At 40.3% G+C, this 19,446-nt stretch overlaps 1 protein-coding gene across 2 annotated transcripts in view; it reads left to right on the plus strand.

Moving 5' to 3' along the window:
* The first annotated feature begins 700 nt into the window (after positions 1–700).
* LOC126108774 (zinc finger protein 391-like) overlaps positions 701–19,446 on the plus strand; it is a 59,824-nt gene continuing 41,078 nt past the window's right edge. Inside the window, exons 1-2 of one of the 2 annotated variants that reach the window (XM_049914126.1) lie at positions 701–1,341; positions 2,531–2,688. In XM_049914126.1, the coding sequence (XP_049770083.1) occupies positions 2,677–2,688 (12 nt within the window). In that variant the 5' untranslated portion in view covers positions 701–1,341; positions 2,531–2,676. The remainder of the gene's footprint in view (positions 1,342–2,530; positions 2,689–19,446) is intronic. The other variant, XM_049914125.1, reaches the window with a different exon arrangement.

The raw sequence follows: 19,446 nt of genomic DNA on the forward strand, positions 1-19,446 counted from the left end.
GAACGGCAAACGCGTTCCAAACTACGGGTTCACTTCCCGGCACACTTCAGAGACGTCACTTCCAGTATCGTCCAAGGGCGCTCCGCTTTCCCGAAGGGGGCTGGTGTAGCGACGTCGGGCGTCAGCCGAAACAGATGTCAAACAGCTGATCGGCTTGCGTATGTCAACAGGGTTCACAAGCTGACCGCCAGGAGCGCTGATAGACGCTTTCTCCTTGCTGCAGCGCGCGCTCCATGAATTTCATAATTTGTTTTGACTTTTTAGGTTCCATGAATTTAATAATTTGCTTGGACTTTTTTAGTATTCTTGTTACTGTTACCGTTTCCTTACTTAGTTACCAAAAAACTGGTAATATTCGTGGCACTGGAAATGTTTGGTAATGTTTTTCCTGCTGTTATGTGAGCTAAAAATACCCTCTTGTCTAATATTTACGGACCCATACAGCCCAGTCATGGCTACAAAAATTTCAATTTTTGCTCGCCATTACAATTTCTATGTAGTGGCACAGCGAAAAAAAAACAAGATGCGTTGCCAATGTCGGAAAGCCGAATCATTGAGCATCAAGCGTTGTGTCGTGCGTCATAGCAAACCATTAAACAATATATTTCAGATGGTAGTTATTATACTTATTTATCGACGGAAACAGACATCTATGTTACATACTTAAAACGAATTAAACAGAGCTGACGTCTCCATTCATATTACTGACAATGTTTCTTCGCTTCAGACGTTGGCTATGCATGTTTGGGTTCAGAATACGTAGGCTTAGCCTAGGCCAGAAAACAGTTGAATGTAGCATAGCGTTGTAGAGTTTTGTAAATTATTCGAAACGAGTTGAGTTTTGTGTATCTCTAGTGCTGGTGAGTCGTCGTCGCTATTTGATAATCCGTGGGCTAGGTATAGATTAAAGTATATACTGCAATAACATATTTAATGTTGCAAAACCTCAACAAGTGCTTCACAACAGACGCAGACGTGTAGAAAATACTAAGCTTATCGTTGGCTTGACAATATTTTAGGGCGTAGATGCGTGTGTGGCTGTTCTCGGTAAAATTCAAAATTAAATCGTGACTTTTACGCGTCTACTGGCAATTCATAGTTACAGCAATTGCGTGAACTGGTGTGAATCCGAGAGTGATTAATCATATCAGGCTAATCAATGCGTGTGTGTGTGTGTCTTGCTGCAAGTGCAGTTGTTTGTCTCCGTTATCAACAGTGCCTGGGAACACGAACCGAATCAAGGAACTTGATGCCCGAGATTTCTGGTCGTCGGCCGATGTGTCACTTTGTAGTATTGCCATGAAGGAAGAACCTATGAACTCCTCCTCGCCGGACGACGAGGTGAGAATGGACCCCAATTCTTTTCTTTCTTTCATTTATCTATCACGTTCCGTAGATCCCTCAAGGAGAACTTTCAGGTACGTGGAACAAGCCGATGTATGATGATAAAAGAGACAAGGAACTCGTGGAAACATACTGTGTACCTATATTAATACCAAACTAGCCATACTGGTTTGGACACATGTGCGTTCCTGTTAGTTAATTTGCAACATATGTGAATAATATGTCACAAAATACTCGCAGGAGACCTGTCGATTGCCTGATATAGATTTTCTAAATTTACCCCGCAGTTTTAGTATTTCCGACTAAAAGTGAGTTAAATAGTGCAAAATGCGTTTAATAAGTCGCGTAGGGAAATATTAGACTATGCTACAGACCAGTCTGGTACCACAACCAGTAATCTGCATTTACAGTCGTGCGCTTCTCCACATTACAGCCATATTATCACCGTCAGATGTAATCTAGACATTGCTTTACACTAAGTGTCAGTCGGTATTGCACAACCAGTATTCTGCGTTTACATTCGTAGGCTTCTCCACATTACAGCCATATTATCACCATCCAACCAAACCTGGACATTGGTCTACACGAAATGTCAGTCGTTATCATACTCTAGCTCAATACTGCTAAATGCATATTCACGCATATGGCATCTCAGTTCAGCTGAGTAAATTAGAAAGTAGACCTTTCTTTGAGAAAGAACCTGCACATTCCTGAAACATACTAAGTAGTTCCTGTATATCTTCTATTGGTAATTTAACATTTACTTGACTACACTGGTATGTTTCGAAGTATATAGTTGTTTTAAATACAGAATCCCGTATACTGTACATTACCAACACTACTTCAGCCATTCTCTTAGGTGAAGTATGTTAAATCAGTAACTGGACTTCCATAGTGTATCAGGACGTAGGATGCCACCTCCCTCACAACTTCAAGAATTTTTATTAGTCAGTACATCAGTTTGATGTGGATAGTTAACTATCATTTGTTTCTCACTTGTGTGACTCAAATATACCTTTCTCTGTGCAGTAACTTCTGCTGGTAATTCTATGTATTTTAACAGAGAAAATGTGAAAGTTCACATGAAAAACTATAAACTTTCTAGACTTTTGGAAATAAGGTGACAGAAATACCATGCTGGGTAGTATCCGCCAGAATACAGTTTTGAAATGTCTCGGTGTTTCAGCATTGCCACTCACCTGAAAGCCTGGAGCTCTTTGTGTCTGTATAATATGCCATGGAAGTCTGCATCCATACTCTACAAACCACGAGTGCATGGCAGAGGGTACTTCCCATTGTACCTGCTACTAGAGTCTATCCCAATCCATTCACATGTGGAATGTGGTAAGAATTCCTGTTTAAACACCACTGTGCATGCTGTAATTAGCTTGATATTTTCTTCCAGTTCTCAATGGCACTGGTACATAGGGAGCTGTCATCGATTCCTAACTTTCTGATAGCTCATTGTGAGACCTTTAACAGGTTTGAGTGTGCCTCGCTCATACTTATTTCCTCCATTTGACTTTTTTTGTGTAACTAATGAATGAAATGAGATATGATCCATCATCTTTTTGTCGTAAGAAGGCAATGACTAGGAACTTAACACAGTACAGTCAGTAGCTGCACATAATGAACTTAATCCAATGTTATTGATAATGTTCTTGAAAACAAACCTGAAGAAGCAAGCCAAATGACTACAGTAGCCTAACCATTAAACATATAGACCAAAAGGGAAATTGTGCATTTAGCAGTAGTAGTTTTATTCATCGGCATTACAGATACGTATGATTCCACTTGTCTGCTTTCATCCATGACATCATCTGTATACCGGAAACTGCTAGTTCCAGTGTATACAGTATGGCGACAATGGCATAACTATATTTCCCACACAAAGAAACACGAGCAAAAATAAAAGTGACACAATGTTTCACTCCAAGGGTTAACGGAAACATCTGATTCCACCCATCTGCTTTTACCAGTGACGTCACTATAAATCTCAAAACTTTCACCACCACCACACTTAATCCTTCAACAAAAAAAAGGGTGCCTAGAAAATCATAATTGGAATTGAACGCTTCTCTTGACCTGTTATCCTCACGACATCTCCACATATAGCCGTCCCTGGTCTGAGACATCGGAACTTTAGGAAGCCTCGTTTCTTCATGACACACTGTACACTTCACGACTTCATCCAACAATCCGAATAGTAGAAGAAATTTTATTAGAGACAACGCACTATCCCCCATCATCGCCGACAACCGTGAACTGTTATCCTTGTCAGTCATATCCATACCTGCCAAAGACATAAACAAAGCAATTTACCAAAATTCACACACAACAAACAGAAAAGAACTACAAGAACGTCGACATAACGAAACCAAAATCGTTAACGCACTGAAAAATATTCCACTGAAAGCACAGTCACTACCGATACCACACATGTGCAATGCTACCACGCAAATGAACCCCATACGCCACGTAACGCACTACCCATAAACACACCACCAGACAGAACCACTGACCGCAACAATACACCACCTATGAGCACTCCACACACACAAACTAAACCAAAACCATCACACAACACAAACACACCACCAGAGAGCACCACCAATCACATCAAAAAGACACCTACAAATACGCCACTCTCACATACTAAATTCCATGCCTCATGATGTCACACATCACAACAGCCTTATGTCACAGGTAAAAGCCCATGGGTGGAATCGGATGCTTCCGTTGACCACACTCCCAAAAATAAAATTAAACTAATGATACAACCATGGAAAATTGGGGGTTTATGGTGGGGACAGCTAAATACACAACAATAAAAGAAACACTGTACCATCCTAAAACAAAAAAATTAAATTACTTCATTCTGCTACACCAGCAAAACCACAGTAATGGACATTTGTTGACCTAGATAGCTCAACCACAACTATCCATACCAAAAAACAATATGTACAATTTTGCGGTGGACACACAGTGTGTAGTGGGGCAATCACTCTGTTGTAGAAATAATTCAAAAGCCAAGATCGCTTTACTGGATAACTGGTTTCAACACACTAAAGGTGCCATTGTCAGGTCTGAATGTAGATTAACATCTGTAATCCATTTGGATATAATGATACATGAGGCAGATCAGCTGATGTAAAATCATTGTCACAAAATAATTAAGAAACAACTGCTCTCCTGGTCATTCGTCATTCTTTTACATATCTCATGGAAAAAGTGACCAGGAGAACAGTTTTTCTTAATTTTTGTGACAATGATTTTATATCAGCTGATCTGCCTCATGTATCGTTATATCCAAATGGTTTATAAATGTTAATCTACATTCAGATCCCATGATGGCACCTTTAGTGTGTTGAAACCGGTTACCCAGTTTAAGTGATCGTGGCTTTTGAATTATTTCTAATACCTACAATGTTGAAAAGTGGAATCGGAAATTTCCCTTGACTTATATAGTTCGACTGCAGCTACTGATACCAAAAAACTAACACAGACAACACCAAAAAGTGGAACCAAAACTGCACCAGCTCAAAAACCCAAATGCTCCACACCCACTTCATGAATTGAAACAGAACCGACCTAGAATAAAAAATACTACAGAGAAAACAGAATGATTATAGAGTAAAACGGAAACAAAAGTTACTTGCCAACAAAAGCCTCTGGCAATAACACTTAGGTTGCCCACAGTGTGCACACATGGACAGGCGCATGTGGCCCTGCATCCCCCCCCACAGCATGTGCATGCATGGACACACGCGTGCCCCCCCTCTGCCCCCCCCCCCTCCCCTCCACATACTCAGAGCTAAAAAGGTCTCCTAAAACACCCACTTGTGAACATCATTGCCATATCCATTTCTAACTAAAAAACAATAAAAAAATTTAAGACTTCTTTCCACACAACAAACACTGCACTAAACAGACCTAACAGAAACACCAAACACGTACATAAACAACCTTAGTTCAACTCACTGGAAACACTTACGCGACCCATGTTACTGCACCAACTACCTAAACTCAAAGCCACGTTAGCATAATGACAATCAAAATTCAAATGAACCCAATACCACATGTTAAACTGAGTACTTCCACATCCACCAGCAGAGGGCACCATCAAATACAACAATATGACATCTACAAACACAACCAACTCGGAAACACCGCATAGTAGTGATGTCACAAATCGCCCCACCATTACGTCACGGCTCAAAGCAGCGAGGTAGATTCGGACGCTTCCATTGACTCTATTCATCTGTGTGCCACTGTTGCAAGGATATTGGATGTGGCATAGTAATACAATTTAGGAACATCAAAAATAAGGTAATCCATATAAACAGGCGTGTATGTACTTACAGGTGTATTTTGACAGGGGTTTGAGACGTAATTGGCCACTGTCCTGTCATTTACTTGGAAGTAATTTCATGAAATGACAGAATACCTAAACCTGGATGAGGAGATGGAGATCAGAGCATCCACCCTCCCAAAAGCAAGGCAATCCTCTTTAAAAGAGCATGACCTCACGTGGTTCTTCCTTAGAGTACAATGTTGCTTTGCAAAAAAGTTAAGTAATAAGACTAGTGCCCTACTGCTCATATATTATTCAGTACCAGTCATGAACACATTACTCATACAGTGTTTCATAGTGTAACACTAGACACGCTATCAACTGCCATCAGGACCTCAATGAGAATGTTTTGTTTTGATTTTGTTTGTCACTACTTGCCATTTTGTGTACTGAAAAAATTGAGCCAGCATGCATCTGTAATGAGTGAGATTTTAAGTTCAGAAAGGGGATAAGGTGTTGGTATTACATATTGCATAGGTTTGGAAGTAAGTTTTTTCAGAAAAGAAAATGAAACCAAAGACAGTGCAAAAGCATTATCTGAAATGATAGATGTTTGTTTATTGTCATCTGAACGTTGTGATTCCAACCATCTGCTTCAACTGTGTTATGTCACGTGACTTCATGATCGCACAGTCTTTTTGAGTGGGGTCATGTTAGTCGATAGCCTGTTGTTGTATGGTGAGCCACATTCTTGGGTTGGATCTTTGTTTCAAAGTTGTTTTTTAGGGATCTCAGCCAGTGATTTGATGTTATTAGTTAAGTGTGGGAGGTTATCATTGAAAGAGTTTGTGCTCTTTTGCCAGTGAGTTACATTTATTTTCTATGTTACAGGTGATTCGGTATTATTAGTGCTGTCTGTTTCTTAGGGTCGGAAATTTAATAGTGTTTTTTGCCTTTTTTGTGAGTAATGGGTAAGACAAAGAAATTTATAAGGAGGTCTGTGTTCATTACAGTGGTTGAAGATATGTTGTCCTTAATCAAGTAGCAATAGATGCTTGTGTTGCTAGTGGGCGATTTTGTTTTGTTTTGTTTTGTTTTGTTTTGTTTCATAGGCTTTTGTACGATGTGATTTTATTTTGTCTTTATTCCAGTGTGAATGGTAGTGTGCTTGTTACAGCTGTTTGGGTATATCGAAATTGATTATGATGCAAGTACTCGTGAATGTTGGGGTCTTTCTTATTAGTGTTTGGTAAATGTGGTCAGGCTGTGGTTGATAGGTACTATGGATTTTGATTTACCATTGTTCATTAGGTTACATTTCTGATATTAGATATAAAATTAAGTTTTGGTTTGTTATACTGTGGACTTTGTTTTAGGTAGGTAGGAAAGTGAAGGTTTGGACAGTGGATTTGACTGTTTGAAAGTATTGCTTTTTGAGACTGCAGGCTTTATTTTAGCTGCCATATAGGCCAATGAAATTATCGTTAGGGTCAGGTGGGGTAATTGGAAACAGTTTTGAGAAGTCCTCACTATGATTTGAAGTAATTACTAAGTTTAAACTGCTTACTTTTGTAATTTGGAGACATAATAGGTTGAAATACGAACTCTACTCTTGGATTAATCAATTTATTGATTCTAACTGACATCATTATAAGTTTACATTTACTGTTTGTCTCACAAAGTGTGGGATGGGTATGCATTTGCCAGCTGGGTTAACTTCAGAGCAACATTGCTCTATGAGTTATGAACATTTTCCTGAGTGATTAAAACTGTGTTACAATTTCCCCAACCAACAAATACTAAAAATTATAAAATTAACCATTTTTCAAAGAAATTTATTAAACATTTCAAAATAAGCAATGTCTTAAAGAAATTTATCAAATAGCATTAAAACTGAGGTGGTAAGTAATGTACTCATTGTCAGCATATATAAACAGAACACACAAACACAAAAATGTATGGCTATGCTTTTCCTCCCCATTTGGTTGTAACAGAACCAAACACAAATTTGTCAAGAGTTTATAGTCTGTCAGGTAAACGACTCAGCTGAATGTTATCTCTTACAGCCATTTCCACTAATCTTAAACTGACATGGCTATTGTGCCCATTAGAAATCAAAACAGCATTTTGGTTGGGTATTTAGTGATCTGCGTGGCATTTTTGTATATGAGGAATAAAAGCTGTAGTGAACCACTGACAAAACTTAGGCTCCTTCTTCCATCCAGTTTTTGAAGCAACCAAGTGTCCCCGGACAGGTATTACCCAAAGTCCACCGAGTCTCAACTGTGTATAAATGATCAGTTGTGGCAAGTGTCATCTGCAGCAACACGGGCCAATATAGTTGTCGATATCTTATCCAGTGGAAGAATATATATTTTGTCTTCCCCGAGAGCTTTTATCCTTATTGGGTCACTCCCAAACCAAGACTCATCACAACTGTAAGCAAAGCATTAGTTCACATTGTTTTGGCCTACAAATTTAATGCAAATTATTCATTCAGTGTAGAATGTATAAACTACAGATAGATCTCTAGGATTCTGTTGGGACTTTTGACAGAGCTCAGGTTTCTTCAGAGACATATAGTGATTGCGTTTTGTAAAGGCCTGATACCCATCCTAACCAGGATGACCATCTTTACTTGGAGTTCTGTTTAACATATTGTTGTACCAATGACCTAAGTTCCTCTCTATCCTATTCCCATTTCTGCGTGAGCAAATAAACAGTTGGCCAGTGTAGTTTCGGTATATCTAGAAAAATTTTGATGTCGCCTGAGGTCTAATTTATCCAGTGATACCCTCGGATCTAAAGAAGTAGGTAGAATAATATCATGTAAATCCTGTGTAAAGGGTCAGATTTAACGTCTTTTTATTCTTTTATTCTGGGCTCGCAGAAAAATATCAATTTCACCCTTTTATTGGGTGGCATATGACTAATTTTTGGACAGCAAAGGCTGCTTCTGCTTTTCTAAATGTAACTTTATTTATAACATCTTGTATAGCCCAAAACTTCATATGGAAGAACGCCATCCTATTTCTTTGCAATCTCCATTCAGTCTCTGTACCCAATTACCCCACTTTGTAAATTTTTAGGGGTAAATGTAAACAAGCAGTGGTTATTATTTGACTTGAAATTAAGTAATTTCGTTATTATAATCTCATTTGAGAATGATAAAATAACTTAATAAACCATAAATATGCTCGATTTACAGATAGGGGAATAAATATAACTTTCTTTCTTCCCAAATCTGAAGCTAACAAACTACTAGACACATCAACATAAAGAGCTCAACAACTGACAAAATTTAACAATAAAAAAAAGAGAGCAAAATGATGTCAGAATAAAAAGAGGTTGGCTGAAAACAATGCTGCCTACAATTACACCAAATGTGTCTCCAGCAAAATTTTATACCTGCACTTTCCAGTTACGCATAGTTTACAAATACCCCACCTGATCCTGTCTGGTTTTAGAGTTGTGTGTACGCATTTCTTGGTACTGAGGCTTTTCTTACGAGGTATATGGGATAAGAGCAACTGGCAGTACACTGTTTTTGTAGGTGGGTTCCTGGCACTGAAGGCTGCATTTGGGCTACATAGGTCAAGTGAAATTTGGAGTACCAGATTTTTTGAGCTTACTGGCACATTTTAATTTGCTATATTTTAATGGACCAAGCTTCAAGTTTACTTTTTCATATTCCTTTTAGTTCTTTCACAGATTCAAATTATCCAGTAATTATGGCAAAAAGTATAATTATTTTATAAAAAAAAGTGAGGCGAGTTTGTGAACAATTTCACATGTAACTAACTTTTCTGTGGAAAAATTGAAGTGCACAGTGGAACAAGTATTCAGCCAGGTAACCTACTAAATGTTCATTGTGAGGCAGTGAAAATTATAATAGCGTCATCCTGTATCTGGTGGAATTTGTGTTTCTAATATGAAAATATGCAGTGTACATGTTTTCACATGTCAAAGATCTTTCCAAAACTTCCCCCCCCCCCCTCCCCCACAGAAGTGCTGGGACATTCTACATCTACATCCATACTCCACAAGCCACCTGACGGTGTGTGGCGGAGGGTACCCTGAGTACCTCTATCGGTTCTCCTTTCTATTCCAGTCTCGTATTGTTCGTGGAAAGAAGGATTGTCGGTACGCTTCTGTGTGGGCTCTAATCTCTCTGATTTTATCCTCACGGTCTCTTCGTGAGATGTACGTAGGAGGGAGCAATATACTGCTCGACTCTTCGGTGAAGGTATGTTCTTGAAACTTTCACAAAAGCCCATACCGAGCTACTGAGCGTCTCTCCTGCAGAGTCTTCCACTGGAGTTTGTCTATCATCTCCGTAACGCTTTCGCGATTACTAAATGATCCTGTAACGAAGCGCGCTGCTCTCCGTTGGATCTTCTCTATCTCTTCTATCGACCCTATCTGGTACGGATCCCACACTGCTGAGCAGTATTCGAGCAGTGGGCGAACAAGTGTACAGTAACCTACTTCCTTTGTTTTCGGATTGCATTTCCTTAGGATTCTTCCAATGAATCTCAGTCTGGCATCTGCTTTACCGACAATCAACTTTATATGATCATTCCATTTTAAATCACTCCTAATGCGTACTGCCAGATAATTTATGGAATTAACTGCTTCCAGTTGCTGACCTGCTATTTTGTAGCAGGTAGTGTTATGGGTCCTCTGCTGTTTCTTATCTATATAAACAATTTAGGAGACCATCTGAGCAGCCGTCATAGGTTGTTTGCATGTGATGCTGTCATTTATCATCTAGTAAAGTCGTCATAAGACGAAAACAAATTGCAACACAAATTATAAAAGATATCTGTGTGGTGTGAAAATTGGCAATTGAGCCTAAATAATGAAAAGTGTGAGCTCATCCACATTAACGCGAAAAGGAATCCATGAATCTTTGAGTACATGATAAATAAGTCAAATCTAAACACTATATATACAACTAAATACCAAGGAATTACATTTACTTAAATTGGAAAGAGCACACAGAAAATGTTGAAGGGAAGGCAAACCAAAGGGTGCGTTTTATTAGCAGAAAACTTAGAAGATGCAACAGATCTACTAAAGAGGCTGCCTACATTAGGCTTCTCCATCCTCTTTTGGAGATCCTTACCAGATAGGGTTAACGGAGTATATCGAAGAAAATTCAAAGAAGAGCAGCACATTTTGTATTATCGAGAAATAAGGGAGACAGTGCCTCTGACATGATACAGGATTTAGGGTGGATATAATTAAAACAAAGGAGTTTCTCATTGCGGTGGGGTTTTCTCGAGAAATTTGAATACCCAACTTCCTCCTCCGAATACAAAAATATTTTGTTGACACCAGCCTACAAAGGGAGAAACGATCATCATAATAAAATAAGAGAAATCAGAGTTCGCACAGAAAATATGGATGTTCATTCCCCGCGCAGTGTTAGAGAGTGGAATAATACAGAATTGTCGTGAAGGTGGCTCGATGAATGCCCTGCTAGGCACTTAAGTGTGATTTGCAGAGTGGCCACGTAGATGTAGATGTAGATGAGGAGTATTTCCGGGAGAGGAGGGTCATACCCAGTGGGTGCTGTTGTGGGGAGTGGAAGTCTCCAAATAACATCGTGAGACATTTTCCAGAGTATGACATTGGAAGTTCACCGAGGCTTTTTGCGGGTGATGCTGTGGTATATCGAGGGATTGTAACAATGGAAAATTGTACTGAAATGCAGGAGGATCTGCAGCGAATTGACGCATGGTGCAGGGAATGGCAATTGAATCTCAATGTAGACAAGTGTAATGGGCTGCGAATACATAGAAAGATAGATCCCTTATCATTTAGTTACAAAATAGCAGGTCAGCAACTGGAAGCAGTTAATTTCATAAATTATCTGGGAGTACGCATTAGGAGTGATTTAAAATTGAATGAGCATATAAAGTTGATCGTCGGTAAAGCAGATGCCAGACTGAGATTCATTGGAAGAATCCTAAGGAAATGCAATCCGAAAACAAAGGAAGTAGGTTACACTACGCTTGTTCGCCCACTGCTCGAATACTGCTCAGCAGTGTGGGATCCGTACCAGATAGGGTTGATAGAAGAGATAGAGAAGATCCAACGAAGAGCAGCGCGCTTCGTTACAGGATCATTTAGTAATCGCGAAAGAGTTACGGAGATGATAGACAAACTCCAGTGGAAGACTCTGCAGGAGAGACGCTCAGTAGCTCGGTACGCGCTTTTGTCAAAGTTTCGAGAACATACCTTCACAAAGGAGTCAAGCAGTATATTGCTCCCTCCTACGTATATCTCGCGAAGAGACCATGAGGATACAATCAGAGAGATTAGAGCCCACTCAGAGGCATATCGACAATCCTTTTTTTCCGCGAACAATACGAGACTGGAATAGAAGGGAGAACCGATAGAGGTACTCGGGGTACCCTCCGCCACACACCGTCAGGTGGCTTGCAGAGTAAGGATGTAGATGTAGATGTAGATTTTGCCACAGTAACCGCCAATGCCCATCAAGATGCAGCTTTCTGGTGCCACAGAGTGGCTGCTGACGGAAGCAGTTGGGACTTAAGTTCGATCACTGATGATGAAACCAACTGCCTGTTTCCATGTGGGAGCTAGATTCTGCACTGCCTGCAGCTCACGACATGTCCCCTCGCCACAATTGGATCTATTATATTATCCTACTATACCTCTTGGGGCGAAGCAAAGAAATTCTCCTCGTCGTTTTAAGTGTCATTTTGGCATCGGGTCACTTTCCCCACTTGCAGCAAGTGGTAGTTTTAATTCCTCTTTAAAACCTGGGAATGACCACTCTTACCTAATGTAAGGCCGCTTCATTCACCTGTCCTAATATCTTTTGGGTAGGACAACATTTTGGCACTAGTCCTCTGCCTAGAGTATCTAAATTTGGCCAAAGCGAAGAAGGAGTTGCTGAATCAATCGTGCTTAGCTTTATTATGTTTAAGTATTGATGATAATCTCTCAGGTTGCTTCTTCTTCTTCTTCTTCTTCTTCTTCTTCTACTTCTTCTACTTCTACTTGTGTACGCTTGTAAGAATATGTTCTTGTAGCAGTTTTATGTTTGATGTTTGTCTTTATATAAATAGTCTTGGGCATGATGTCATTTTCTGCCAGGCGAACTTAATTCCAGATTTTCATACACTTTCACAACAGATTCCAATATTCATGTAATACTAGTGATGACAACAGTTTATAGAACAACCGTTAACACACATTTGCTTCCTAGCATCCCTGACAACCAAGTGCGTCATCTGCATCGATATGTCAAAGACCTCGTAAACCTCCAGCTTCAGGCTAGAGTCATTTTTCTGATTTTAGTTTACACACTTTTGAGACAGGTTAGTGGCATTACAAAAACTAGAAAAATGTGGAACCTGAAGGTTGAGAATAACTCTAACAGTAACTATTGGTAATTATTTATGGCCGTATGATGTTTTTATTGTGTTAACAATGGTATATTTAATTTGGTATGGGTGTGTTTTCCACACTAATTGTCAGACAGGTGTTTGGAATTTTATGTTCTTCTACGAATAGGTTACATCTGTTTTATGTTCCCTATCAGGATTTACAAATAATAAAAGTAATTTTGGAGTGGACCTTTCTGCGAATCAACTATGCTTTTGAATTAAAATTTTCTGATGCAATTTTCATATTTCAAATTTGCCTATTTTCTATTTGGTGTAGAACTGACAAAATCTAAGAAGCATTTCAGTGTCTCTATCTCCTAAGTTTTTGGATGAGTCATAAAGTTCCAAAATGTGACTTAATTAATAATGTAATATTATTGCATCAGTTGTAACATTTGTCTTTTGGTTTGTTACTGAAATTAACATTGCTATTTCTGTGATGTTAATGCTTAGAGGTTTGTTTACATGTACTGAGAATTTTTTGTGGTTCAAAATGCGTTTTTTCTTAAAAATCGTGTAGTTGAAAATTTGGTTGTAATCCTACATTGAAGCTAATTTTTGATAATCTTTAACATCCATGTTATATTTCTTGTATATAGAATTTATAGGGGGGCAACAGATGTTATCTGTTGAAATATTGTTTGAACAGATTAAGTGGGAAGACCTACCTCTCCTGAAGATCATGAAGATGAACTATAAAGCTTTAATGAATCTACCAATACCATATCCATAACGTTATACTGGGTAGTTATTGTAGTGTTGCCCTCACTAGCTGTGTGGGGAATAACTCGTAGCAGACAGTCAATCTCTGCCTTGTCTTGATGTTGGAATACAGGTAGCTCCTTAGTCACTTTCAGTGTGGGTTCAGCATGTATCATTCCACTTTTGATAACCTGGCCTTTGTGGAAGTAGCTATACAACAGGCGTCATCTTCTGGGTATATTTTTTGACATTGTGGAGCCCTACAGTACTACTCGGAGGCTTCTTGTCTTCAGGCAGCTCCACAAATGGGGTTTTCAGGGATATTTTCATTCAGTCCTTCCTGTTGCCACAGTATTTTCGATGTCGAGTCCTCTCTGACTGCTTTGAGAAGCAGACTGGTATCCCTCCAGGTGGTGTTTTAAGTGTGACTGTCTTTGCTGTATCTGTCAATAGTATTAAGTCAGTTGTTGAATGCCCTGTCCACTGCTCCTTGTTTGTGGATGATTCCTCTGTTGTTATTCCTCTTTAGGGTCTGCAACAACATCATGTCAGTTGCAACTATCTCTTAGATGGTTGGGCAGAGAACAGACATTATAAGTATTCAACTGATAAGTCTGTGTGCGCTCTTTTTAACTGTTCCCATTCTGTTTTAAACTTCCCCGAGTCGAGAATGAGAAATACTGTTCTCGATTTTAAAGACTGTTCTCTATTTTAAAGACACTGTGAAGTGTCTGGTAAAGTGTTTTTCGACCCTCTTTTCATGTGCTTGGTGCTGAGTCAGTACACTGGCATTTGATCTATCATCCGATGTATCGTGTGTCAATTTACCTTTAATGTAACTCTGTCGCTGTTACTTATCTTCTTTATGTGGAGGTCCTGCAAAGAAGTATCTCTGTAGAGTCATGCGTAGCCCTTGAAAGACTTGAACTCTTCTTATTTATAGCTGGTATTGGTGGAAGGAAAAACAAGAACTAATCTGAAACTTTCTGGCAGATTAAAACTGTGTGCCGGACCGAGACTTGAACTCGGGACCTTTGCCTTTCGCGGGCAAGCGCTCTACCGACTGAGCTGCCCAAGCACGACTCACGCCCCATCCTCACAGCTTTACTTCTGCCAGTACCTTGTCTCCTACTTTCCAAACTTTACAGAAGCTTCTGTCTTGTGTGTGTGTGTGTGTGTGTGTGTGTGTGTGTGTGTGTGTGTGTGTGTGTGTGTGTGTGTGTGTGTGTGTCATATTATATATATATATATATATCTCAGAGAGAAGAATTTCTGCTCATCAAGAGTCGAGACACTGCCGAGCTGTGATGTAAAAGGCCTTGCCCACACCAGGTGAAGACTCTTACTCGCCATCACACCTTGCCAATTACTCGAACCCCACACCTCTCTGTTCAACTCCTCACAAACTTGAAACAAAGCGACAGTGCACAGTATGTCTTTTGCGATTTACTCCCCACCTAATACTACTGAACTACTGTTTCATCAGTCATCTTTCCGTGTCATAAACACGGAGTGGGAAATGCCATTTGTTCGACAGCATGTAACACCTCACTGGATCCCACATTTGACATGAAGATTATATGGTTGTCACACCTTAAGGACCGGAAAAGATGGTCCGTCAAAGCACTGAGTATTTTAAAATGATTTAGCCACAATTCACAAGGGCAGACAAGACTTGTCTGCTCTGATTTTTCAGTGTCTTTGTGCGATCTCGGCTCAATTAGGGATGCCCGGTGCACGGGTCTGCGAGACCGTCACGTGTCGGACGAGGTGCACCGTACCGAGTGTCTGCACTGAGAATGCTGAGCTGCCACTTCACATTGGGAGACAGCTGCTCATTGTGTGCCAAGGATATAAAACACTGCCCACACCATGTATGCCTGCATAACAAAATGAAACACATGCAGCCATCCTTTTGATGTTATTTATTACATAGCTACCAGTTTCAGTGATTTGATTCAGCATCTTCAGGCCTTAACTGATGCTGAGAGAGTGAACTGCAATCGTATACACGATCCCATTACTGGTCAACATCTATGAACTGAACTGGTTTCTGTAACTACTGTAACATTGATGATGTGTCTGCATCTGCCAACTGCCTGTTAGAGATGGGTATGGCTGGTTGTAACATTTTACAGCAAGGTTGGAGCAGATCTCCCAACTTGGCTCCTATAGAGACTCGTAATTATTTTTGATTTGACAAATTGTACGAAAGTTTGCACTCCCAATTTTACATTTCAATCTGTGTCTTTAACTCGGTTGACGGTTGTAGATACTGTTACAGTAGTCTACAGTAGTCAGTTCATAGAATCTCGGTCATTGACAGGATCGTGTATACAATTGGAATTCAAAATTGTTAAGGCTTTTGTGGCCACTTGTTGACAAACTGCCTATTGGCTTCTGTCCCGGGTTCTTCAGCCGACGTTCATCTAATGATTTTACTAACGTTTCACCAGTACGAGTGGCTGGCATTGTCAAAGCTTCACCCTCCCACTGGCAATGGAGGGTGAAGCTTTGACAATGCCAGCCACTCGTGCTGGCGAAATGTTAGTAAAATCATTAGATAAACGTCGGCTGAAGAACCCGAGACAGAAGCCAATAGGCAGTTTGTCAATTGGAATTCACCCCCTCACCGTCACTTAAGGTCTGAAGATGGTATTCTGAATTGCCAAAACTGGTAGCTATATATAAATAACATCGAAATGACTGCTGCAGGTATCCCACTTTATAACATTAAGTGAATTGCTGAAGTCCATCAAACTTTCACTCAGAAGGATGGACATTCAGAATATACTGCCGCATACCCTACTGTTGCTCGGCCTCTGATGGAAAGGGTTTTTTGTAATTGGCAACGAACGATGAGGCCCTGTAGGATTTGTGTGAATACGGCTGGTTTTAACATTTTACAGCAAGGTTGGAGCAGATCTCCCAACTCGGCTCCTATAGAGACTCGTAATTATTTTTGATTTGACAAATTCTACGAAAGATTGCACTCCCAATTTTACATTTCAATCTCTGTTTTAACATTTTAGCAAGGCGTCACAGCTTTACAATTGTGTATACAGATGACTCCTGACGAGGGGTCACCCTCAGCTATTGCATCGTCTTTCCCGATCGTGTCTTCTGGATTCGCCTTCCCCGTACCTGTACTGTATTTTCTGCAGAGCTCCGTGCGATCCTGAAGGCGTCGGATCAGATGAGGCGTCCGCAGAGCAAACAATTTGTCACGGCGTCCGCAGAGCAAACAATTTGTCACGTGATCTGATTCCCTCAGTGCCCTGCTGCAATTGTTGCTGCACACTTATTCGACACACAAATTGGTGCAGCCTGTGCAGGACCTACTACACTTCCCACAGCACCAGGAGGAGCAGGTGTCAGTTTGCCGGGTACAAAGGCACGCGGGAATTCGGGGGAGCAAACAGGCCGACAGAGCTGTAGAGGAGGCATGCAGGGAACGTACTAGTACAGGGTGCACCATTCCCTTCCGAGCTGCCTTTTGCTGGTGGGTCACTGGTCCCTGCAGTTACGGGAGGAAGAGTGTCAGGTGGTGACGGACAATAAGCTGTGCTTAGTGAAGCCAAGTGTCTGGCTGTGGGTGTCCTCGGACCAGTTGCAACCTTCTGAAATGCCTTCACAAAAGAAGATGGAGTAAATAATCCAGAATTCGAATCGAGAACAGCTGCCAACATGAGTAACTTAGAAGTAAATATCCTCGTAGTAGTAGTGAAGCAACTTAAATCACTTAAAGAAACCAACTCCTCTAGTCCAGACTGTATACCAATTAGGTTCCTTTCGGAGTATGCTGATGCATTAGCTCCATACTTAAGTCATATACAACTGTTCGCTTGACGAAATATCTGTACCCAAAGACAGAAAAGTTGCGCACGTCACACCAATATTCAAGAATGGTCGTAGAAGTAATCCACTAAATTACAGGCTCATATCAATAACGTCAATATGCAGCAGTATTTTGGAATGTACATTGTGTTTGAACATTATGAATTACCTTGAAGAAAAGTTCTGTTGATACACAGTCAACATGGGTTTAGAAAACATTGTTCCTGTGAAACACAACTAGCTCTTTATTCACATGAAGTGTTGAGTTCTATTGATTAGGGATTTCAGATCGATTCCGTATTTCTGGATTTCCGGAAGGCTTTTGACACTGTACTACACAAGTGGCTCGTAGTGAAATTGCGTGCTTATGGAATATCGTCTCAGTTATGTGGCTGGATTAGTGATTTCCTGTCAGAGAGGTCACAGTTCATAGTAATTGACGGAAAGTCATCGAGTAAAACAAAAGTGATTTTTGGCGTTCCCCAAGGTAGTGATATAGGCCCTTTGCTGTTCCTTATCTATATAAACGATTTGGGAGACAATCTGAGCAGCCATCTTTGGTTGTTTACAGATGTCACTGTAATTTACCGACTAATAAAATCATCAGGAGATCAAAACAAACTACAAAACGATTTAGAAAAGATATCTGAATGGTGCAAAAATTGGCAGTTGACCCTAAATAACGAAAAGTGTGAGGTCATCCACACGAGTGCTAAAAGGAACTCGTTAAACTTTGGTTCGCAATAAATCAGTCTAATCTAAAAGCCGTAAATTCAACTAAATACCTAGATATTACAATTACGAACAACTTGAATTTGGAAGGAACACACAGAAAATGTTGTGCGGAAGGCTAACCAAATACTGCATTTTATTGGCAGGACACTTAGAAAACGTAACAGACCTACTAAGGAGACTGCCTACACTATGCTTGTCCGTCCACTTTTTGAACCGTCCACTTCTTGAATACTGCTGCACGGTGTGGGATCCTTACCAGATAGGACTGACAGAGTACATCGAAAAAGTTCAAAGAAAGGCAGCATGTTTTGTATTATCGCAAAATTTGGGAGAGTGTCACAGAAATGATACAGATTTTGGGCTGTAAATCATTAAAAGGAAGGTGTTTTTCATTGTGATGGAATCTTCTCACGAAATTCCAATCACCAACTTTCTCGTCCGAATGTAAAAATATTTTGTTGACACCGACCTACATAGGGAGGAACAATCACCATGTAAAATAAGGGCACTCAGAGCTCGTATGGAAAGATATAGGTGTTCATTCCTTCTGCGCGCTGTATGAGATTGGAATAACAGAGAATTGTGAAGGTGGTTCGATGAACCCTCTGTCAGGCACTTAAATGTGATTTGCAGAATATCCATGTAGATGCAGTGAGGTGGCGCTGACCTGCCCCCGCATTGGGCACTGTTCCCTCACATGTGGCTTTTTACTGCAGTGAGAGGACTCTTGTGTGTGATGCCTGAGTCATACAAATCAGTGTGTGCCACATTTTAACTGGGCGCTTCTTATTTTGTGACAAATAGGCAGAAGCAAATTTAGGTGGGGATCTGCCCTCTATTTTATCTCACGATGAGACGAGAGTGGTGCAGCTTGTAAAATTTTGTGATATGTCTGGACTATGGCATAAGCTTTCAGGCTGGAGATTTTCATGTGTTGAGGACTGGCTGGTTCACACTCTTTTCTTCCAGTAATCAGCCAGCCACAGCAATCTGCTGTCTTTTTTAATTCTTACTCTTTACTGCTTTCTCCCTCTTGTACGTTGTTTGGATTGGACACTGTGATTTTTGTTGCTTTGTGGATATTGGGGGGCGGGGGGGAGGGAGGTGCAC

Source organism: Schistocerca cancellata, chromosome 11, assembly GCF_023864275.1.
Source record: "Schistocerca cancellata isolate TAMUIC-IGC-003103 chromosome 11, iqSchCanc2.1, whole genome shotgun sequence".
Taxonomy (NCBI): domain Eukaryota; kingdom Metazoa; phylum Arthropoda; class Insecta; order Orthoptera; family Acrididae; genus Schistocerca; species Schistocerca cancellata.